The sequence below is a fragment of the Neolamprologus brichardi genome, chromosome 11 (genome assembly GCF_056152115.1).
Source record: "Neolamprologus brichardi isolate AB-2024 chromosome 11, ASM5615211v1, whole genome shotgun sequence".
NCBI lineage: Eukaryota > Metazoa > Chordata > Actinopteri > Cichliformes > Cichlidae > Neolamprologus > Neolamprologus brichardi.
In genome coordinates this window covers 2,539,975-2,563,337 of record NC_142114.1, presented here as the reverse complement: position 1 = coordinate 2,563,337, position 23,363 = coordinate 2,539,975, and the positions used below count along the sequence as shown (strand labels likewise).

At 41.0% G+C, this 23,363-nt stretch overlaps 3 protein-coding genes across 3 annotated transcripts; 2 read left to right on the top strand and 1 right to left on the bottom strand.

Moving 5' to 3' along the window:
* The first annotated feature begins 37 nt into the window (after positions 1–37).
* Positions 38–10,182, top strand: LOC102780797 (matrilin-2-like). The gene is made up of 14 exons (XM_035910002.2): positions 38–206; positions 2,143–2,281; positions 2,376–2,948; positions 3,048–3,170; positions 3,660–3,782; positions 4,424–4,546; positions 5,883–6,005; positions 6,477–6,599; positions 7,013–7,135; positions 7,853–7,975; positions 8,067–8,477; positions 8,571–8,723; positions 9,106–9,198; positions 9,922–10,182. Exons 1-14 carry the CDS (start codon positions 204–206, stop codon positions 9,975–9,977), a joined length of 2,289 nt encoding a protein of 762 aa, XP_035765895.1. The 5' UTR covers positions 38–203; the 3' UTR covers positions 9,978–10,182.
* A 379-nt stretch (positions 10,183–10,561) lies between these two features.
* Positions 10,562–17,929, top strand: LOC102788744 (uncharacterized). Its single transcript, XM_006795968.3, has 4 exons — positions 10,562–10,921; positions 13,485–14,612; positions 16,411–16,476; positions 16,721–17,929. Exons 1-3 carry the CDS (start codon positions 10,834–10,836, stop codon positions 16,470–16,472), a joined length of 1,278 nt encoding a protein of 425 aa, XP_006796031.2. The 5' UTR covers positions 10,562–10,833; the 3' UTR covers positions 16,473–16,476; positions 16,721–17,929.
* Positions 17,431–23,127, bottom strand: LOC102789025 (2-iminobutanoate/2-iminopropanoate deaminase-like). Its single transcript, XM_006795969.3, has 6 exons — positions 22,986–23,127; positions 21,659–21,764; positions 21,185–21,239; positions 21,007–21,075; positions 19,197–19,252; positions 17,431–19,092 (listed from the first exon to the last, which is right to left on the bottom strand). The coding sequence occupies exons 1-6, from the start codon at positions 23,048–23,050 to the stop codon at positions 19,033–19,035; spliced, it is 411 nt and encodes a 136-aa protein (XP_006796032.1). The 5' UTR covers positions 23,051–23,127; the 3' UTR covers positions 17,431–19,032.
* Between the last annotated feature and the right edge of the window lie 236 nt (positions 23,128–23,363).

The following is a 23,363-nucleotide window of genomic DNA, read 5'->3' as shown; positions in this document are numbered from 1 at the left end:
TACAGAGAAATAGTGGATGGAGTAAGGGACTAGGCAATGCAATAGCCTCCAGAGATAGAGACAGGACTGGGATATATGTACATTTGCAACGCGGAGCTAAGGCATTGACAGACGTTTCCTGCTGGAGCTCAACTGTTGGCTCAGTTTTTGGATTTTCAGAGAAGCTTCGCTGAATTAAAAATTCCAAAATAATTTTTAATATAATGGTGAGTAGATTTCAAATTGTTATCTTGAAAATGCTATACTGTGGGCTTTCCCTTTTCTAAAAAAACCCAATGCTTTTTCTTTAGCGTTTTAATAGCAGGGTAGAAAGAGTAATCACCACCAGCCACCTGTGTGGTATTGACTTCTTATCTGCGTTAGGACACATCCTGTGCTCCTTTCACCTGCATCATGAAAACTCATCAGAGAAATTTAATGTGCAAAACAGACACAGTGTCATAAATGCTATTCAGTACATGATGTTTTTGTGTTTCATAGTAAACACACAACTTTGGCTTCCACTCACGGGGGGAAATATGAAAGGAGCTGCTCTTTTGTGGAATAATCAAAATGCTGTAATTACTAAACTTTCTTCATATCTTTGATTCATGTGTTTAGAGGAAATGCCAGTTTAAAAAAAAAACATTTTAGGACGCTGTGGAGTGTCATGAAATTCTACAGCACATAACAGGATTTTACCTTTGCTGCTGGGATTGTCATCTGAAGATGAAAACGCTGTCAGGATGGCGGCTGAGAGACGTAAAACACATGTGAGTTCAGAGGGCAAGTGTTCCATGAGGGTTTGCATATGCATGTGTGACCTCTGCAGGTCTCAGGTCAGGCATATAAACCTGGCTCTGCGCAGAAGTGTTGATTTTTTATTAACTGAACACACGGAAGCTGCTGAAGTTCTCATTTGGATGAATCAAAATAAAAGTTTTATGTTGCCTTCACGTAAGATTGTTCTTCTATTGTTCTTTTCTCCTTTTTCAAATATGAATATATTTATAATTTCTGCACTGATCACGGACATTTCTAAGACAGTAGTAAAGGCTGGAGTCTGAATATGACGGGTAACAAGTGGGTCTCTTGGGGAGCGGATAGGGAAGCAGTCTGGTGTTTTTCAGCCTCTCTTAAATCACTGTAAACCTCCTATGCAGCAAAGCATTCTCATTCACAGAAGCTCACTGACTTTCTTTGAAGGCTTTAGGAAGCACAACACAGGTGTACTGTACAGCCCACGTCTTTAAACAGAGTTTATAGAACAGATGATGCTATTTTAAAGTGCTGAATATCTGAGAACAATCTCCATATTTCAAGGAAATTAGATAACAAGCATATGAAGAATAAAAAGTGCAAAACACTATACGCAGAATATTGGTGGAATTGTTTTTTATTCTCTTGTTGACACTCTTTCCACAAACGTATTGCAAATGTCACAAAATGTAACAAGTACATTTTCATTCTGCCATATCATAAGTTTATGCCAAAACTTTTTTGATTTAAACTGCATTAAACTGAAATTACTCAACGTGCAATGTATCAGTTGCAATCAGCCTCACCTTTCGTGTGCAGCTCGTCCCAGTACAAATCATTCCCAGATACTGGTGCTTCACCTAATCACAACCAACCACGCTTAGCGAGTCATGTGTCAGATTTTGTGTTTATTATAACACGACGCTGTGGCTGTAGCTCAGGAGGCAGAGCGAGTCATCTACTAACTGGAAGGTTGGTGGTTTGATCCCTGCTGCCCCAGACTGCATGCCAAAGTATCCTCGGGAAAGATATGGATCCCTGCATCCCATTCAGTGTTAATGAGAATGTCAGATAGAGAGGACTTAGACACAGAAAAAGTGCTTGTATGAATGTATGCGTGGATGACGTGTGTAATATAAAGTGCTTTAAGTGCTCGAGTAGAGTAGAAAAGCACTTTATAAGAACAAGTCCATTTATAATGCAGATTTCTTGCCATGTTTCTACATGTAGACAATTATATATAAAAAATAAATAGAAATAGTACAAATAGTAGGTTGGCAGCTTCTCTCTCTCTTCTCCATCTTTGCTCCCTGGTGATCAGGTTTGTACCCTACTTGCGCTGCACTGTGGAAGTGTTTCTTCTGGATCAGCTCTTGTTTTTGTGCTTACGTCACTCTGCTGCAGTTGTCGTCTTTCATCACAATGAGGTGTCTGGCTCTTGGCCTTTTCTGCCTGCTGTGCTGTAACGCAGCGCAGACGTACAGACGCCGCCCCAGACCCATCACGGCAAGAAGCAACACAACTTTCCCAATCAAAGCAGTTGGTAGGTGATTAGTCGGTTACCACGGCATTTCTGTATCAGTTTTGCCATTTCATCCCAAACTCATCCCAAACTTCCTCATTGTCTTTGATTTTAGAGAATCCATGTAAAGCCATCCCGCTGGATTTCGTCTTTGTGATTGACAGCTCCAGAAGCATCCGTACCAATGACTATGAGAAAGTGAAGACCTTCATCATCAACCTGCTTCAGTTCCTCAAGATTGGCCATGATGCAACACGGGTCGGTCTGCTGCAGTATGGTAGTGTGGTCCAGCCCGAGTTCTCCCTCAGCACCTACACCACCAAGAGCGAGGTAGAGCAGGCAGTCAGGAATATGGAGCACCTCGCCACAGGGACCATGACGGGTCTGGCCATCCAGTACACCATGGAGACAGCCTTCACTGAGGAACATGGAGCCCGACCAATGAACCTACACATCCCACGAATTGCTATGATTGTGACTGATGGAAGACCTCAGGACACAGTAGAGGAGATTGCAGCTCAGGCAAGACAGGCTGGCATCCAGATTTTTGCTATTGGAGTAGGCAGGGTGGATATGAACACACTGAGGGCCATAGGGAGTGAGCCGCACTCGGAGCATGTGCATCTGGTGGCCAACTTTAGCCAGATAGAAACCCTGATCTCTGTGTTCCAGTCCAAACTGTGTGGAGGTGAATAATCCCGTCTATTTTAAGTGTCTCTCTTTATTTCTAAAATGCATGTGTGTCTACTCATGCTTGAGTGTTTGTGAATGTTTTTGTGTGCATTAGGTTCAGACATGTGTGAGGTGGTGGACCATCAGTGTCAGCATATCTGTGTGAGTAGCCCTGCCTCATACAGGTGCAAGTGCAGGGAAGGATACATCCTAAACCCTGATGGCAAGACGTGCACAGGTAACCCCCTCTCTTCTGTTACATAGCTACAGTCTTTTAACACTGCCCAAAACTTGTACAAAGGACCTGATGATGGTCTGATGGCTTAAGGACCAAAAATGGATCACGTGACCTTTTGCATAACAGATTTTGCCCATCTGGCCACCTTATTTTCATTTTTGGTTTACTCTCACGGTTTGGCTGCAAAAACAATCACTGAAACCCTTGTGTTGCCTTTTTACACCAGACTGAAACAACTTGCGACTCATGAGTTTCACTCAGATCAAAGCAAAGTAAAATGGGAATGGGAGTGTCAGTTTAACCTCTTAAGCCCCAAGCCTACCTGATCTCCTGCCTTTTGCCCCCGTATCAGGGGGCGTTGGGGCTAAAGAGGTTAAAAAGTCTCACTGATTGGCTTATATTTAGTTTCTGCTGTCCCTGACTGACTAGTTACTGCAGGTTTCCTTCTGCACACTGAACTGTAGGTGATTGTTCTCCACACTATTGCAGCTGAGGACACGTGTGCTGTGGTGGATCATGGCTGTGAACACATCTGTGCAAACCTGCCTCGTGGTTATGAGTGTCGGTGCCGTCCAGGATATCAACTCACCATAGACCTGAAAACGTGCAACAGTAATATTACATTTTTTTTACTCATAAGAAACTGTTTTATTCAAATTTCATGACTTATTGTTAGAGTCATAATGGAAACACAACTTGCTTCCTGCCACAATGTTGTGTTTGTGGATTAAAGTGTTGGCTTTAAATCATCATATATAGCAAGTAGGAATAAAGTACAATAATTTATCTGGTCTTGGATAAAGGAACTCAGCGTCATGAAGCCAACACTGCCCAAAGGCACAGTCACCGTGAGAAGCTTTTTTCCTACCAGTGATGTCTGTTAACCCACTGATGGAAAGTTTTCTCTTTGCTCCTTCGGTGGATGTTAACAAAAAGGAAAGTGGGGGAGATTTCCTGAAGAAAGTGTGCTTTTGCAATCATCAGTGCAGTGCAGCTGCTGAAATGTAGAGGTGTATCTGGAGTGTCATAGTACATCCCAATCCAAACAAGAATGAGTTCAATCATCACAGTGGGTTCACACTCTGCACCTTTAGAGTGGATTTTTTTTTATTTTAAAACGAAATAATTAGATTTAGCATCTTATTCTTCTGTATTGGGCATATTTTTATTAATCTGAAAAGTCTTGTCATAAAACAACAACAAAATAACCAGTGAAAAAGTGGAATATCTAATAAGAGATTCGCCCTCTTCAGGAATAGACCACTGTGACCTGGGGAATCATGGCTGTGAGCACAACTGTGTCACTGTTCCAGAGTCCTACATCTGCACATGTAAAAGGGGCTACGTCCTCAATCTCGATGGCAAGACCTGCAGCAGTAAGTACTTTTTTTTTTATCATTCAAAACGCGGCAAAATAAAGTGAAAACACAGCAAATATACAGCATCTTATGAAACATTCAAACGGTGCTGGCTACAGCAACCACGACATAAATTTCACCCAAATGCGTCCTTGCAGAAATCGATTACTGCGCCGATGGCACCCACGGATGTGAGCAGGAGTTTATGAACACAGAAGACAGCTGTGTGTGTAAATGCAGGAAAGGCTACACACTCAGACCTGATGGGAAAACATGCCAAAGTAAATTTAGTGCTTTTTCATATTTAATTAAAAAAAAAAAAGCTCCACATTTTCTTTATATAGAGAGCATAGAAAGCCGCCTGTTTTACATTGCACAACGCATGTAAAGCTTTGTGCATCTACAACAACTGTCTGATACCATTCCAGCCAACTTTGAGTGTACAGAAATTGACAGATTGGTTGATGAGTCTGAGATGTAAAAGTGTCACATGAGGTCTAGGATGATTATCTAGCTTTTTGGGTCTTTGGATTGCTTCTGTCTGTTCAGAGCTGAGAAATAAAAGAATATACAGGAAAGCCTGAAGAGCTCTTTCTTTATAGCAGGCTCTTATGTGTTCAGTATTTTTCAAAAAACGGAAACTATTTTTACAATTTAATGCAAAATTTGCAAGTTAGTAAAAGTAATCACTACAGGTAGTGATTACTTTTACTAACTTGCAAATTTTGCCTTTTTGTACTGATAAAATGACTTCCTCTAGAGATCGATCACTGCGCTGATCGAGCCCACGGATGTGAGCAGGAGTTTATGAGCACAGAAGACAGCTGTGTGTGTAAATGCAGGAAAGGCTACACACTCAGACCTGATGGGAAAACCTGCAAAAGAAATTTTAAATGAGCTGTTTCCATGTTATTGGTGCTGTTTTTAATCCATATTTTTTTTAAAGTTATTCCACATATTCTTCATAAGTATAGAGCATAAAAACACCCAAGTATTGATTTATAGCTTGTCTAATGATGTGTACATTCGCATCTATTGTCTCATATAATTCTAACCATGTTTCAGCATATGGAAGGCTGATGTAGAAATGTGTCACATTGATGTCTGGGAGGATTATTCAGTTATGTGAACTTACTTCTGTTTCTGTGTTCACTAATAAAATTAAAAAACAAACAAACATAAAAACTGCAAGATGTAAATGTTCTGCGTATTTTTCAAATAATAGAAACCAGTTTAACCAGTTTGATCCACAATTTTTCATGTAAAAATTCAACACTTAGTTAAAACCTTCTGTTTTTGCTTGTTACCTAATTTCTCCTTTGTCTTTGTGACCCGCCAAAATGATTTCTAACAGAGATCGATCACTGCGCTGATGGAGCCCACGGATGTGAGCAGGAGTTTATGAGCACAGAAGACAGCTGTGTGTGCAAATGCAGGAAAGGTTACACACTCAGACCTGATGGGAAAACCTGCAAAAGTAATTTTAAATGAACTGTTTCCATGTTATTGGCGCTGTTTTTCATCCATCTTTTTTTAAGTTATTCCACATATTCTTCATAAAGAAAACATAATAACACCCAAGTATTGATTTACACCATATTTAATGCTGAGTACATTCACATCTATTGTCTCAATATAATTCTAACCAGCTTTCAGTATATGGAATAGATCTAATTGGCTGATGTAGAAATGTGTCACATTAAGGTCTGAGAGGATTATTCAGTTATATGAACTTACCGCTAATTTTGTGTTCACTAATAAAATTACAAAAAAAACATACAGAAAAACTGCAAGATGTAAATGTTCTGTTTTGTTTTTCAAAACAGTTTAACGTTTCTGATCCACAATTCTTGATGTAAAAAATCAACAGTTGGTTAAAACCTTCTGTTTTTGATTGTTATCTAATTTCTCCTCTGTCTTTGTGACCCGCCAAAATGATTTCTAACAGAGATCGATCACTGCGCTGATGGCGCCCACGGATGTGAGCAGGAGTTCATGAGCACAGAAGACAGCTGTGTGTGTAAATGCAGGAAAGGCTACACACTCAGACCTGATGGGAAAACCTGCAAAAGTAAGTGTAGCTAAACTGTTGTGTAGCTAAAATCAAACAGATATGATTGTCACAAAAACACTTTTGCTCATACCTGTAATGTGAGGCAACACTTGAATGATCATATCATGTGTTATGCTGCAAACTGACATCCACATGCCTCTGTAAAAATGTTGTTAAAGCACAATAAGCAATGTAATAATTAGGGTTACCCACTCTTGAATAAACTTATTTCACATTCTGATATCAGTAGAGGCTGTAGTCATGATGATGCAACACATTTATCCTCCACCGTTCATCACTTATAGTAAGAGTGCAGTAAGAGATTAATTACAGATTTATAGATTCACTGCATTGAACTGAGTCTTGAATTCAGCTTTATCTGAATTTGATTAAAAGAACTTGGCAATAATGGAAGCACTGCTCTCCTGCAGAGATCGATCACTGCGCCGATGGCACCCACGGATGTGAGCAGGAGTTCATGAGCACTGAAGACAGCTGTGTGTGCAAATGCAGGAAAGGCTACACACTCAGACCTGATGGGAAAACATGTCAGAGTGAGTTTGAGCTCCTTCGGTGTCATAAATAATAACAGTTTCTCCACCAGAGAATTGTTTAACACTTTCTAGTGACCCATGAATCACAACTTTAATGTGAAAACACTGATTGCCGAAATACTTTGGAATCATTGTTGGGGGTAAGTGTTAAGTGAACATCACATACATGATAGATGTTGAAATGCAGGCATTCGGTGGGTTAAGCATAGAACTACGTTTGAATCTTTTCAGTAAGCTGTGTTGCAGTGAGTCTTATTATTATTTTTCTCTGCTTTTACTAGTTTTCTCTAGAGGCATCTCATCTGCAGAACTATAACACTCTGCACAACACAAGACAGAAAAATCTTCATAGGAGACAAAAATAAACCAAATTCAGAATGTGACGTTTTTCATCTGCATGTTTTCAAATGTTTCTATGATTGTTTATGTCCCCTATTTGGGTATTTATGTGTTGCATAACTTTGAGTGTGTTTTTGAACCCAGTTATGAGGTCAGCGCTAATCCCATGGCTCACCAAAAGATATATCTTTTCCCTCCCCTGGATTAAGGGATATTCTGTTTACCACCACACAGCATTCATAATGTCAGAGAGTTATTAGACCATTTATTGTATTTGTAGCCTCACAATATATCATATAAATGCTAATTCTGCCATACACTTTCATGTGCTACAGCAACATCATGGTAATCTTTGATTCTGTGTAATTAAACTGAAAGGTCTGGATCTGTGTCAGACGGTGCACCATGGCTGTGAGCATCAGTGTGTCAACACCAATGATTCCTACATCTGTAGATGTTTTGAAGGATTCATACTGGCTGAGGATGGGAAGAGCTGCAAAAGTAGGATTACTCTTATATGGACTGTCTTCTTGAGAATAAAATGTGAAATAAATAAATGTATATATTTTAAATATTCTTCTTTTTCCAGCAGAACCCGAGTGCAGCGAAGGAGTCATGGATCTTGTGTTTGTGATCGATGGCTCCAAGAGTCTGGGCCCCAACAACTTTGAGTTGGTCAAGCAGTTTGTAAACAGCATTGTGGACTCGCTGGACATTTCCAAGACGGGCACTCATGTGGGTCTTCTTCAGTACTCCTCAAAGGTGCGCACAGAGTTCACCTTGGGCCAGTACTCCACAGCACAACACATCAAGAGTGCCGTGAACAGGATGCGATACATGGGAAGGGGCTCCATGACTGGCTCAGCCCTGCGCCACATGTTTGAGTCTAGTTTTTCAACCAAAGAAGGCGGCAGGTTCAACATCCCCCGTGTCAGCATCGTGTTCACTGATGGAAGATCACAAGATGATGTTTCTGAATGGGCCACTAAAGCAAAGAATTCCGGTATTTCTAGTCATCCCGATGTACGACAACCTCAGAGTATCTTCTTCCTAATGCAAGTTTCATGTTGTTATGATGCTTTCTGATACTTTTCAGGGATCACGATATACGCTTTGGGAGTTGGCAAAGCCATCGAACAGGAGCTGAGAGAAATTGCGTCGGAGCCAGATGAGAAGCACTTGTATTACGCTGAGGATTTTGAAAAAATGGCAGAAATTACAAAGAAACTCAAGTCCAGGATATGTGCAGGTACTCCACACAAGGCAAAATATGTGTGATCTTTCTTAATAGATGAAACTAATGCTATGTTTGAGGCTATTCAGGTAAAGTGGAGCTATAATAAGGGCAGATTGGTGAAAAAAATGTAACGTTACTGCCACCTATCTGCTGCTGCCATGGTAACCTGTGATTCTAGCAGAGCAGCCACTCTGTGCAATACCGTCTACTGTATTATATCAAGTAACTCATCAGTCTTTTATGCTCTGCAGTCATATGTCCTCCCTGCATGTCCTTCACATTCTCCACAGACAGAGACAAGAAAGCAGAAAAGGATTAGGGGAGAAAGGACAAGATAAGAAAAAGAATCCAGGGACTGAAAGTCTTTCACAACCTATCAACTTTTGTTCTGCAGATAAACCATCTGATGAAAACATGTGCCAGTGTGAAAACATGATAATGTTTCAAAACCAAGTCACAGAGAAGCTGAAGAGCCTGGTTCAGAATAATATCCTTTTGTGCTCACTGCACAGTTACTAATGCTCAGGATTGCCACTGCCAAACTATTTCATGTGTCATTCATGTGTTTTGTTATGTGTTTTTTTAAAACCTTGAACACAGTTTTCAGCTAAATTGGATTATTCCATTCACGCTCACTTTCGCTTAAGGACAAGTTTTAAAATGTAGGTTAAGTAGGGATCAGACGCTGGTTAATCCCACGATGTCTCTTTTGTCCTGTGATCTCAGAAAACTCTCATTATGCATCAAAAATTTCAATTATGACACATTTTTAAAGGGACCCTGGATACTCATATTAAACTTGGGAGCTCTCTAATAGGCTGACAACATTTCCAGGGTGTAGTCCTCCTTTCATCTTACGGCAGCTGGTAGAGGGATAGCCTTTTGGGAAAAGTCTACATAGATCAAATTTATATACATATATAGGTTGTGATCAAAGATTAAATTTATTGTTGCAGGTAATCAGCATAATAGTTGCTTCATAGAAGGTTTTAAAACTTTGATTAGGAGAAGGCAGAGGCTGATAAATACCAGATCTGTCAGCTGATTACTCAGTTACCTCAATCACACTGATGACATGACAGTATAAACAACTTTGAGGGTGGCAAATGCATTTTCACTTACACTACATCAGGAAATCCAATCATTTCCCAGTAACAGATCTAAAACTTCACTGGCCAGAGAGGTATAAGTAACTCCTTAACATGCCTACTTGCAGCCATGTCAAGGAGGCTGGAGACTCTTGAGAATCAACTTGTGCATAAATGAAAGGTCGAGACTCATCAGTCTCTACTCTGCGGCATCTCCAGGATCCCTTTAATCCTGCTCAACAAGCTATGATGGAACATATGCAAATGCAGCTCTTCCTACTGAAGATATTTATAAGCTCTTCTAAAACTACAGTGTATTCCTTCTGAAGTATTGTTAATGTTATGTAATGGAATATCGCATAATTAACTCTTTGTACAGAAGACTGGCAAATAAACATTTTACACTTCATAATTTTGGCTTTTTAAAAATGATATTTTCACCATAAACGATTCTAAGTGGTCTACAAGTCATCTATGGCACTCAAACTTTTGACTAAAAGTAAAAAAGCAAGCAATGGATTCATTCAGCATTTTTAAACTTTTTCTGGTTTTGCTAACAAAAAATAATTACAACAATAAACTAAAAAAATATCTACTTATTAAGAATTTGCTATTATAAACATGACCACAAGGTGGTGGATCTCATCCAGAGGGGGCACTCCTATAGAGGGGAGGACACACACACACACACACACACACACATTTCATGCACATGTTGCCTCCTCCTCCTGTATGAATAGTGTGACTGTGAGCAGGAGGCAGTCAGGGAGCATTCAGCAGTATTGCCTGCATTGCCTAGCTGCATGGTCATAACACATCGTTGTCTGGGGCAAGAGGGCAGCAGGCCATGCATGAACACACAGACAGACAAGGGGATATAATGGTGCTCAGTTACTCTTAGGAACTGGAGAGAGTTCAGCGTTCCACGTTTTCACTGCCAAACAGTCTCTGAAAACAGAAAGCCCTGAGACGCGTGTTCGCTTGCTCCTATTCCAAGTTTTTGATTCATCTCAACCCATTTTTTCCCCCCAAACATGGGGTGCTCCTCATCCAGTGCACAGACCGTTGATCAAGAAAAAAGACCAGGCACAAAGCCTGAGGAGAGCAATGGAGACACAGTGGGTAAGTAGTGATCATGAGTATGTATGCATTTCATAAAATGTATACAGTGGTTGCTCCAAGGCTCTGTTACTTTACTCAGTCAGGTCTTGCTCAGGGGTGCTGCTGCTGGTTGCTCTAGTACATGTTGTGCTTTCTCACTTATACTCTGCTAGGCAGCATACTTTAGTACCTCACGGAAGAAACATTCACGCTTATCCACTTTATCAAACCCATAAGTGGTTGGTATTATTTCTTTTTTCATTGAATCATTTTTAACTCATCAGAATGATGGTTGAATGTATCAGGACAAAACAGTGAACATCACTATGTTTTAGTGTTGAAATGTGACCTGAGAAATTTTGAGAAATCCTCAAAAAGCGTTCCCTAAAGATAATTCAGTGTTTAGATTTGCTTGGACCCATCGGGGGTTGAGTGCAGCTCTTAAAGCATATCTCTGTGTGAGAGCCAGCTGGGAGTGTTTAGGGACCTATTTGCAGCCTAAGGCAAATCCAGACAGTTTTGTACTGTAATGGGATCTTTAACTGATATTTCAAACAGTAGTTTAAAGAAATAAAATCAAACAGATATGATTGCTTGATGTTTTAAAATTTCCTTTATCAAAACATGCAACACTTCAGTTATAATTAAGGAGCGTCTGAAAGTTGCTCTTTTACAAGCCTGGACACTGATGTTCTGATATTCCTTTTTGTGGAACCGCACAGCAGAGCTCTTAAAAAGTTTTGCATCCAAAATATGCAGTCCTGCTCTCTGTGTAATTGCCCTGGTTTGACAGGTTTTGCATACAGTATATGTGCACCGTATTCAAGCCTGTGCAGAAACCCATCAAATGGCCTGCCACAGCCTATGATTGTTCATTCATGGCTCCGTACAACTTTGTGACACATGTCTTGGTCATGCCAGCACAGCTGCATGTACGGCATGTTATCACTGACATTCCCCACATACACACACGCAGCAGGACACACGCAGGCCTTGTTAGAGAGTGTGACAGCAGTCGAAAGATGTAATCTCGCTTTTGAGGAAGTAACCTGAAATGTTCTAAACATATTCCTGCCTGCCACAGTTTCTTTTTGTGAGGTGTTCCATTTCCCCAGTGCCACTGCATCGCTCTTGTGTCACAGTATTGTCTCTCCTGCCAACCAGCTTGAGTCACCTGGAAAAGCATGGGTCTCTTTTCCAGGCTTTTACATCATTCCGGCAAGAAAACCAGTTATTGTGCTCCTTGCCTGGGCGGGCTTTTTCTAAATGTGTCTGAATGGGTGGAGGTTTTAAATCGTACAGTATACGGTCTGTCTGACAAACCAGCTGTGTACCATCCAAGCCACCAATGGTCCCATCCCCAGTCTGGGCCCCTGGTCTGTGTGCCCCCCTCCCCCTCCTCCCTCTAATGGCACTGTTTTGACTGGGATCTCTGTCATCTTTGGCTGTGAAATCATGTTGACACACAAGTCATCCATGCCTGGAGTGGCTGTGTCTGTCTCAACCCAAACACGCACATTCGCATATTTTTTAACACAAGTTCTCGGTTATTGTCCGGACAACAGCTTTCTAGTCTCTGTTGATAGTGGGTGCCATTGATTAAACAGTAGGACCTGGTGGAAAACCGGTAAAAATATCTGAAAACACCTTTACTCTTATGCAGTTTTACACTATTCCCTCAGTCACCGTGTTAATAACAACACTGAGCTCACATAAACACCTCTATGCATTGCGTGTTCTTCCACTGGCTCATTTTCATTCAAGTTGCCAGGCCGTCACATTCCCTTCCACCCATCACTCTCAGCCCTTTTTGTGCTTCTGACAGACAAATAAAATCAGGAAGCTGCAGCTTCCAAACTATCCACCCATACAGCTAACTGAACCCTTCTGCTTGTGAACTATATCCTTTTCGTGTTTTAGCTGTGAAATAAGAAAGGGCAAAAGCTGTTAGGCTTCTGTGAGTCCCGTAACTGAGATGTGCATTGATGTTTCTGATATTTGAGTCCAAGTATTCAAGCCCACTATTGTTGCATACTGCAGCCTGTTCACACCCACAGTGTGTGGAAGAGCAGAGACTGGGGAGGGAGACTAAAGGTAGAGACATCTCTTTAAATTCAGCAAGCCATCATCGCGTGTATTGTTCTTCCTCTGAGAGTGCGTGTCCTCAGGGCTCTAGACAAACACGAGCTCTCAACTACGGAAATGAAAGGAAGTTTTCCTCAGCACGCATTCTGTGTGCCCCTTATTGCTAATTTCCTTTCCCCTGCGTTTCATGTTAACTTGATTTAAAAGTTTTGCTCCATTGATAGGTTTAGGGTTTTTTACAGTTTTAGTGGTCCACATATAGATGCAATACATTTACAAAACATTTTTTGTGTGGGAATAAAACAACTGGGAAAGAACCATTAAACACGTAACTACCTGAAGAACCTTCTACAATCCTTCTTTTGTTATTCAGTGTTGTCATGAATTCAGTGTTACACACTAACATGATTATCATTAGCCGAGCCTGCTGATCAATGCTGAACTTGTGTCAGTCATAAGTCTTAACTGAGTTCTTCATTTGTCATCTCTGCATTGACAGCAGTCAAAAACGGCATCATTGCAGAAGATCCTCAAACCATCGAGGACCAGATGCAGCTTCCTGTGCAGACTGCGTTACCCGATGATCTTCAGAGGGGTGCTGATGATGAAGCTGAGGCTGTGTTAGTGGCCCTGGAGGCCCAAGAGGACCTTGGCTCTGGGGAGGACCTTCTAGCTGCTTCTGAGGTAAAGGAAGAACCTACTGCTACTGAAGAGACAGCGCCAGAGGCTGATGCTTCTGCTCCGGCTGAGCCTGAGGCTGCTATAGCAATTGTTGAGGTACTACCCCCGGTTGAAGAAGCCGCCCCTGTAGAAACTGTAGAGGCAGAACCCCCTCCTGAGATTGAAGCTTCTGTTGAGACTGCAAAAGAGGCCCCTGCTGTTGAATCATCAGCTGAAGCGGTGCAGGCAGAGGCCTCTGCCATCACTGAGGAGGTGGTTGCAGTGCCTGTCGCTGAACCGGTTATATCTGAGCCAACTGTGAACCCAGTTATTGTGAAAGAGGCTTCAGCCGAGGCTGTGGGGGCCCCTGCTGAAGTGGCTGCACCTGCGCAGGCAGCTGACAATTCTGAACCAGAGGCTGCTTTACCTGCACCAAGCGAAGCTTTAACAAAAACACCGGCTGAGTCTTCAGCACCAGCTGGAATTTCAGAACCAACTGAAGCTGCACCACCTGCTGAACCCTCGGTGCCTATTGAAGCTGCAGAGCCGGTAATAGACACAGAGATTGCTGCTGCAACTATCCCAGAGATGCCAGCGTTACCTTCTGTCACAGATGAGATCAAAGCTGAGCCACAGCCTGCTGCCGAGGAGCCAACAGACCCTACTCCAGCTCCTGCTCCAGCAGAGGCACCCAGCACCGCAGAGGATGCCCCTGCTCCAGCTTTAGGAGTTGAACCTGCTGCTACTGAGCCGGTCCAGAATGCAGAGGTTCCAGCTCCTGCTCCAGCTGCTTCAGAAACCCCTTCTGGGGTAACCTCAGAAGCTCCACCAGCCTGTGTCACCCAAGAGTCCACTGCAGACAGTGTAGCAGCAGTGGAGGCTCCTGTGGTTGAGCCCACCCCTACAGAAACTGAAGCCCCTTCAGCACCAGCCCCATCCACCGATGCAGCTCCAGAAGATTCACCAGGTGGTATGGACCATTAATGGCTCCAGATTACCTTTTCTTTTGACATTGTTTCTTGGCTTGTTTAAATAAAAAGCAACATTTAAGTAATATTTCCATATTAACAACAAAATGTTTGTTTTAAATGTACACAGCAGAGTTTATTGTTAGATTTCACTCGTCAAAACAGATTTTTGGCACAGTTCATACTCTGCAATTTGCCACGGCCACATGCCCTGCAGAGTAAAACTTATAAGAGCTGAAGGATTACAACTGGGTTTTAGAGGATGATAGCTGCCACTGAGCCTCTTGAGGGAGTTTATAATGACAGGTTTTCTTGTTGATTTATTTACTTCACTAAACACAGAGTTGTTTCACTGATTAACCTGTCACACTAAATTTCATGTCAACCCATCATCCTAATGTTGGAGACAGTTTTTGGGTGGAGGTCAGGCGCAGCAGCATTATTGCCGGTTGAAATAGCTGCAGAACTCTATGCAAACATGTGATGGACGCTGAGCATGTAGGAACAAGCTCAGAAGGGGATGAAAAAGCTGAGCAGAAACAAACCTGGTAATGAGTAACAAATGGACAAGAGTATGTTTGCATCCAAGTAAACAATTAACGGTCTGTCAGGTGGTCAAACACCAGATCTATCTTGTTGCAACACATACGGCCAAAGCAAGACTTCTGGTAATTAAACACACATGTGGTTAATAACCCCAAACTCTCCATATACTAATCCACCGTCCACACACTCCTCTGTGTACTAATGTGACTGCTTGGAGCTGACAGGATCAGCGGGCTATTGTTGGGCTGTGAGGCCGAACAGATAGTGCAGTGTGAGAAACAGAAAGCACACACTCAGAAAGAGAAATGAAGGCTCGTCTTGAGAGTGTCAATTATTGCACAACAGCTCCAGTCAGGCAACTCTCACTCATTGTGCTCTGTTATGCACTGTCTACAGACCGATCATGCCCTGCTGCTTTCAATTATACGACTATTAAAACACACCGAAGATCATCCTACAAATTTGTGAAGAAAAATCATTTTAAGGGCTCATTTTGAAGGAAAAATCGAGTCAACTTGATATTAAATGCACGGTGATTTGCTCCGCTCTAACATGCAGGATTTTATACCTATACATTTCATTACAATGTGCAGTGACTGAGTTAAACCTTCAGAAAGTAAGTATACATCTCTACACTTTCTCTACACTTTACTGTGTAACCTTGCATATTAAATCATAATGTGCACCTCCAGTTGTCACCAGTGCTTTGCAAGGCTTTGCACACGCGATCTCTTTTTTGACCTTTACCCGACTCTTTATGTTCAGAGAACATGTTGTACTTTCAGGATAGAAACAAGCCTCCACGCAGCACGAGACGAATGGACTTCTGGCATGGAAGACATGCTGTACTGCATAATTTTTATGAGAATTTTTTGCTCGAGGCTATGTAGTAGTTTCTGTGTGTTTCACGTTTATATATCCTGGTTGGGACTTCAACCTAACTGCACATGTAAGAATGAGAGGGGCTGTAAGGACAATAAAAGCACAAAAAAGCTGTTTATTTAATGGTTAAGAATTAGTTTTAGGGTAAGACACTAAGGTGTGCATTATTTCAATGAATACCCTCTACAAGGATATAGAAACAAATGTGTGTGTACATTGTAGTAACTTGTAAACGAGTTCAGAGGGACTCATGCTGTTTTGTATTGGTTATAAATTTGGCACTTATAAATCCTCAGAGCCAGTCAGTTTTGACATTATCATAGTTAATGAAAATGCCATGCTAATGTTTGTGTCTATATATATATGCAGTGGAGTCTGCAAGCGAGGTGTCTCAGGATACAGAGGGTGAGAAAGCCAAAAAGGAGGACTGAGTTGGTAAGAGCACAGCCACAAACCAAACTATAATCCAGTGCAAACTCTGAAGGATTAGACTGACTCTGCAGTCAGTGCATACTTGTAAAAAATAGTCTCCTACAGGTGAACTGGATGCATTTTGGTAGAAAAAACAGAAATACGTTGAATTCTGTTTATACTCAGTTACAAAGGTAAACTTGAAGAGTGAAAGTGTGAGTCAGATGCTGAAGTGCTGACATGTTTTTTTTTTCTTTTCCTTTTACAGAGAAAAGAATGCAACAAAACGCCCAAAGCTACCACTGTAAACCTACTGGAAGGAAGACGAGATGAAGTAAACAGAAGAATAAAACAACTGATTTTCAGTTTTGTCTCATCAGCACTCACCAAACTTTACACCACATTTCCTAATATTCACTGTGCCTTAAAAACATTCCTTAGAATCTTTCCCATATTTGTATATAAACCTTTTCAGGAGAGGAACGGGAGGAGTATGTGTTTTTTAATGGGAAATCAAGTCTCTGGATCCACGTACTACACATGTGGCCTGTGACAAGAGGGTGCAATCCTCTGTAAAATCTGTCAACTCTTGCTAGCAACTCTTTTGAGTTTCGAATGGCAGTGTGCTGAAATACAGGGAAGGATACTCGGTTATTTAAAGAAGCCGCTTCTGAGGAATACAGCTGTGAATAAAAAACTTAGACAAAGAACTCAAAACTGACAAGAATACAAACCTGGAATGACACACACTGGCTAGGTGTACACTGTACTTAGGCTGTATTAAACTGATTCGTAATTGGTTGAATTTCTAGTTTATAATTCTGACATTAAACCATATATTTTTGTTAACTGTTTGCACATTAATTGCAGCCTTTCCAAAGGGGCTCATTTATTCAATAGGAATGACAGTAATAAGTGTTGAGTAACTCGGCACACGTGGTTTCAATATTTCAACATTTTATTGGTTCACATTAAAGTGTTTTGATTTGCTTAAATGAAAAGTGGGCAAAGATCACGTATGCAGAGGGTTAGCACTTATATATGCTTTTATAATCAGTCGTTGGCGGGTTAAGGATACAGGCGAGGCCATGTTCCTGTTCTGTGAAACCCTTCTGTGGTTGCTCCGTAGCTGGTGGGTGTTTGTGAACTTTTCTTTCTTAAAGTAATGAACCTTCCAACAAAAGGAACTTCGGGGTAACGCTGATGTCATACGCTTGTCAGTTTTAGATTGAGTGCATTACACTGCATTGCCTAGTGGGCAGAATATTTAACTATTTAGTTCTACATGCTGAGTTTAAAAGTGTAAGGGCATTAGAAAATTACTGCAACCTCATAAGATGTGATGATGCTTTGGGAACAAATTTTGTTTTGATCTTTTTCATTTCACTTCTCACTCCCTGTAATATATTCGTTTTCTCTGACTGTGTCTATGATTCCGCTAACCTGTTAGTGTACAGAATAAAGTTTTACTCACTAATACTCTGTCTCTGTAACTGAATTGTGACTGGAGATTATATTGGCTTTTAGTATATGGTGACCACAGTCTTTCCAAGACCTCAGTGCATACTGTAGTGTGTTTAGAGAAGCATACGTATTTAAAACCACTCAAGCATAAGAAATTTGAATAGTCACAATACTGTATTAGAGTGTGGCGCTGGGGATAAAAGGCACCCTGGTCCGACTACATCCTTTAAATGAATTCAGGCTTTGCATACGAGCTGCTCGCTGCTCTTCTTTCCCCCCTATATCGATATTTGACTCACCTGCTGACACACTGCACCATGCATGTAATGAAGCATGTGAACACGGAGTACCAGCATGAGAAGCTGAGTCTCTCTGAAAATAAAATGATTATTTTGGAATATTTAATACTTAGTATGCACATGAAGACTTGAACTGCTGTTTTAAAAATCAGTTTGTGTTGTGCAGTTCCAGGCTGAACGTTTTTATTTAGCCCCAAAGTATACCGAGTGATTCAGACACATTAATCCAACAGGAGGAGTTAATCACTGAAATTAAATCATATAGTTCTTTATGGGTTTGCAAGCCTGCAAATAAACAACCCATTCTGCCATGAGTTAACCCTGTTAAACAAACTCTGTTCATAGTTATTGCAGAATTGCTGAGGACTTTTTAGTCTACATGAGACAATGTGAGATTACAGTGATCATCTACAGGCGGTTTTCTTGACATTAAGAAGCAATTAAGGAAAATTAAAACCTTTTATTATTCAGTTATCATCTATCACCTGGTACAAAGAGAGAGGATACACTGTCATGATGACAACACAGGACGGTAGTGTAATCCAATCCAACAAACAAGCTTAGGTACTTCTCAGCTATTGTAAGTGAAATGTGAGCAGAGTGGATTTAAAATGCAGTGCTGTCTTCAAATACATCTCATCATTATCAGTGAGGGAGGAGAAAGTGCTCCACACCTGACTGCCGTTAGTCTGCTAGGTGACCTGTGGCATGTTAAAACAGCACTAAATCGCTGATGATACTAGACCTATAATTACATCAGTTTCACACTTTTCAGTGCTTTTAGCTCTTTCTAGTTTTTGCTTGTTTAATGTACTTGTTAGGAAGTGTCGGTCAGAGGGCCCAAAACAGCAATTGCTTCAATTTCAACCAGTCCACCCTGGAGAAAGAGACAGCATCAGTACAGTGAGAATTGTGGTTTTCTGTTGGGTTCAAAGCACAAAAGTGGAATAAGTGGATAAAAAGTCTTTGTCAAGTACTCACTCGAGGGAGAGCAGCGACCTGATAGGCAGCCCTGGCTGGGAAGTTGGTGCTAAAGACTAAAGAAAGCAGCTGAGTTAGGTCCCAACACATTTACACATACAGACTTTCAATGATTCAGACACAGATACAGAATCTACAGAAGCTTACAGGACTGCAAAGCAGCCAATTAACTGGTACCTGGCATTTATAGTGTTGTCCTTGTCTGACATGCCTTTATATCAGCTGATAAAACAAGCAAGCTCTTTATAGTGACTGTCAGAGTAGGAGAAACACAGGTGTGCGAGTACACAAATAAGGGCTCTACTTCATCATCAGTCAGCTTGAACAAGCAGTTATTAATCTTATTAGTTACACTTTTGGATTTACACAGACCTGCAAATACCACTGAATCAACAGAACATTTATCTTTGTGACAATTTTAATCTGCACAACAATTTAACTATGTTCACACATATTAGACACAATATACATTAAATATATAAAGTTCAGTGTATAATTATCATATATATTCACACAATTTCATCAGTACAAAAACCAAAACAACACATTATTAGATGCACAATGGGAAATGTATTACAATGAAAAGCCGCAGCAATAATTAAGACACATTAATGAGTTACTACAGAGTGTCCTTGATTGTGTTGGGCACTGCACTACAAAGTTATCTCTGGTTATCTCTCTGTTATCTGGATTCACTGAACCTAACACTCGTGATCACAAAGCTGGTTATCCACTCAGTGAGTTAACCAAGGGTTTAGACACTCCTATTCTCGGTGCACAGAGGTCTGAGGGATCTTCACGTAATGGTGACACTATTTTCTGGAGACTTGACTGGTCAGTAGGTGGTGATTTCATACCTGTTGACCTCTAATATGGAAGCACAAGTTACCATGGCGATGTACCCTGGTAAGAAGTGAACCACATTTGTAGTACAGAAAACCTGGGGTTAACCCCAAAGCTACCTGGATAAGATGAGTTCCTGTTTTGTAGTACAGGCCTCTGCTCAGGCAGCAGAATTTATGTCATTGTTGTTCTTGTCGGTTCATGTAACCGCAGCATAGCTGCACCCAACTTCAACCATAGCAAAAGCCTAATCAGCCAGAATAAAGTGAAAACACCTGTGACTCGGTGCAGGGCCTTTAAAGACAGAGGTGGACTGAAAGAATAATCTCATTTTGACTGTACTGATGTAATCACGGATAATGGACTCAACACAGAGTGCATCAACCTGGGTGCTTGGATCAGTTGATTGTAGGAGCAATACCTGAATTAACTGGCATTACAAAAATGCCCCGTTATCTTTTCTGCCATACTACTAAAACAATGAAATGGATATGGGGGCTTTGTGAATAGACTTAAACTTTTTTTTATTTAATCTATGGAATGTCAGATGTGGCAGTCTGTCGTCTGACATTTAGATTAAGATTAAGACCCGTTGGTGGGGGAAGCTCAGGTTTCACTCTGCTAAGTGACTCAGCAAATGTCAGCGTTCCCTGCGAGTGTTTCTGCCCCTGTGTTTCTGAATATTTATTTCATAATTCAACTTGCTCTGGAGTTTCCACAGCATATTTAGAATATGAAGAGGCAAATTCAAGCCCTAGTTGAGTTATTGTAAAGGCCTTCTGGGTGAATACATTACTGGAAAAATAAAGAGTCTATAAAATCTGCTTGTTATGCAGCAGCGCTGTATGTCGCCTGGACTGTGCTGACACCTGGTGGCTAACATTGTATTGCAACGCGAAAGCCAACAGCAGCAGATAACTCCAAACACACACTGATACACGTTAATGGCTGAATCATTGATACTCACATTGCTTGTACACGTCATTGACACTGGTGAAGTCGTTCATATCGGCTAAGAGCACTGTGGTTTTGACAACTTCAGGAAGTAACAAGAAAAGAAAGAAAATAGTGCATGATCGGGTCTGTGGTTGAAAAGTTGAAAGACTTGTCCTGTGCACATGCAAAGAAAGGCAGGGCTCTCTCACCGTTGGTGTAACCACACCCAGCAGCCTTGAGTATTTCACCCATATTCACCAGAGCCTGAAGAAACAGAAGTCATGTACACGATTGTGCAAAAGTAATTCTCACTTTGTGATGACTTTCAGATCCTCATTCAGCCTGCAGGAAGGATGCGTTAGACCAGTCTTAAATTTATTCTGCAGCATTACAGAGAATTAAGGAATTAACCTGGAATTGGCCCCCCGCAGGAAAACTGGTGGGTTTTTTCAAAAGGCACTATTTTTAAAAGCATTGTCACTAGATTTTCTTTTAAGTAATGGACTGCATTTATTCACACTGTAGCAGCCTCTTAATGGTTTGGTTGTGAGCTCAACTCCATTGCAATTATCTCAGCAGTTAGGAATAAGGAACATCTACTGATATCTGGATTGCTTTCAAGTGCGCCATGTTCATGAATGAATGAAGGAATGAATCAGTGATGATGGGGATTCCAGTGTCACCTGTCTGGTTTGAGCCTGAACACCACCTTCTACCAGCTGTCCACTGGCAGGGTCCATTCCCAGCTGTCCTGAAATATACATGGTTCGATCCACCACCACTGCTTGGCTGGAAAACACACACAAACATGCAAAGACAAATGCTTAGCTACTCTGGGTTTATTTCATTCACAGTGGTAAATCTCATTGTCCTTTCTGCTGATCTTTGCTAAGTAAAGATTTACTAATAATGAAGGAAGTGAGGTTAAAAAAGTTGTATGTTTGCTTGACTATTATGTCACTTATCTCTCCATGTGTAGGTTTTTAACTGAGGGTTGTTTTTTGATGTTTATTTCCTTTTGAATAATAGATTCATAAAATTGCATTTATGCATCTTCCTTGTTTCAATAATATATACACAGCTTCTTTTCTCGATAAAGAGAACACTCTCTTTATACCTGTGAGGAGTCTTGAAGTCATTTTTCTGTGCCCCTATTAAACATATATTTGGGACTGCTTACCTGCATTTGTACAGTAACTGTAAAATTAGAAACATCATGTCTCAGAGTGATGTTGAAAATAATTCATGCATTTATTTCTTCTAGGTGGGACAATTGTAACTCATTATTATATGGATGTCCTTAAAACTACCTAAAAAGCCTTCAGTTGATCATTGTGTCAAAGTATCATATCACCCCAATAGAGCACTTTGCTCTCAGACGACTGGCATAACTGTGTTTCCTGCGATGTTTCAAAGCAGAATGGGAAGCAGAGGTTTCAGCTTCCAGGCCCTTCTTCTGTGGAACCAGCTCTCTGTGCAGATGTGAGCGATAGAAACCCTCTCTGCTTTTAGGATTAGGCTTAAACTTAAGTTAGAGCTGGATCAGGAGGGTCGTTTGATTGTTTGGGGTCTTCTCTGTATTATTTTAGGCTCTTTACCATTTATAACAATATAAAAAAAAACCCTCTGAACTCTGAACTCTGAAACTGAATTAAATTAATGGCAGACTAAAGTATTGAAAAACCTCGGGCACAGTTTGCTGTTTATCGTCATTGTTTAACATTTTAGTGGTGTGTAGAGTTTAAAGTGCAACATCCAAAAATCTGAACTTTGCTCCCAGAAGCTCTGAGAGCATATGCTATCCCACCTCTCCCAGCAGCAATCTTATGGACGAAACAGTGAACTCAGTATAGCTGTATTACCCGATTAAGCAAAAAAAGTCGTGGTGTGTCATCAATGAATTGGCAGTCAGTGCTATTAACAGTCCAAATGTAATGTAGTTTGGTGCTGCGGCAGGTGTGTGCCAGCCTCAACTTTAACCTTAGGGCAATGATTCAAAGCTCTTCTCACCTGTACGGACCGATAGCAGCAGGAGCTTTAGCTGTGCTGATAATCCTCCTAATTAGTGCAGCCATTTCACTGGAAATCTATCGGCCCAAGTGAAAGAAGTAAGTTGTACAACAGAAGGCTGCAAGCAGAAAAAGCCCTGACGTCAGAAGGACGTCAGAGCTACTTTACCGTAAAAGACATATCACATGCGCAAACACATTTCCCTTTACAGATTTTAGTTCCAAAACTGGTCACCTCAGACATTTTAAAACTCAAGTAAGAGACAATAGTGACAACATATCACATAATCTTACGAAAACGTACCTTGGTTTTTATTGGGTTCTTTTGTTGACGCGCTAATACTCTACAAAGCGCCCTTAACACGTCATATCCGGAAGC

What these genes read in the sequence shown, in the direction of transcription:
- LOC102780797 (XM_035910002.2), top strand. An exon ending in CGATGGCAAGACCTGCAGCA is followed by an intron (nt 4,547 to 5,882) that starts GTAAGTACTTTT and finishes GATTTCTAACAG; the next exon opens with AGATCGATCACTGCGCTGAT. An exon ending in GGATGGGAAGAGCTGCAAAA is followed by an intron (nt 7,976 to 8,066) that starts GTAGGATTACTC and finishes TTTTTCCAGCAG; the next exon opens with AACCCGAGTGCAGCGAAGGA.
- LOC102788744 (XM_006795968.3), top strand. Translation starts at nt 10,834, where the DNA reads ATGGGGTGCTCCTCATCCAGTGCACAGACCGTTGATCAAGAAAAAAGA. An exon ending in GAGCAATGGAGACACAGTGG is followed by an intron (nt 10,922 to 13,484) that starts GTAAGTAGTGAT and finishes CTGCATTGACAG; the next exon opens with CAGTCAAAAACGGCATCATT. An exon ending in AGCTCCAGAAGATTCACCAG is followed by an intron (nt 14,613 to 16,410) that starts GTGGTATGGACC and finishes ATATATATGCAG; the next exon opens with TGGAGTCTGCAAGCGAGGTG.
- LOC102789025 (XM_006795969.3), bottom strand. Translation starts at nt 23,050, where the DNA reads ATGGCTGCACTAATTAGGAGGATTATCAGCACAGCTAAAGCTCCTGCT. An exon ending in TTCAGGCTCAAACCAGACAG is followed by an intron (nt 21,240 to 21,658) that starts GTGACACTGGAA and finishes CTGTTTCTTCAG; the next exon opens with GCTCTGGTGAATATGGGTGA. An exon ending in TGGGTGTGGTTACACCAACG is followed by an intron (nt 21,076 to 21,184) that starts GTGAGAGAGCCC and finishes TACTTCCTGAAG; the next exon opens with TTGTCAAAACCACAGTGCTC.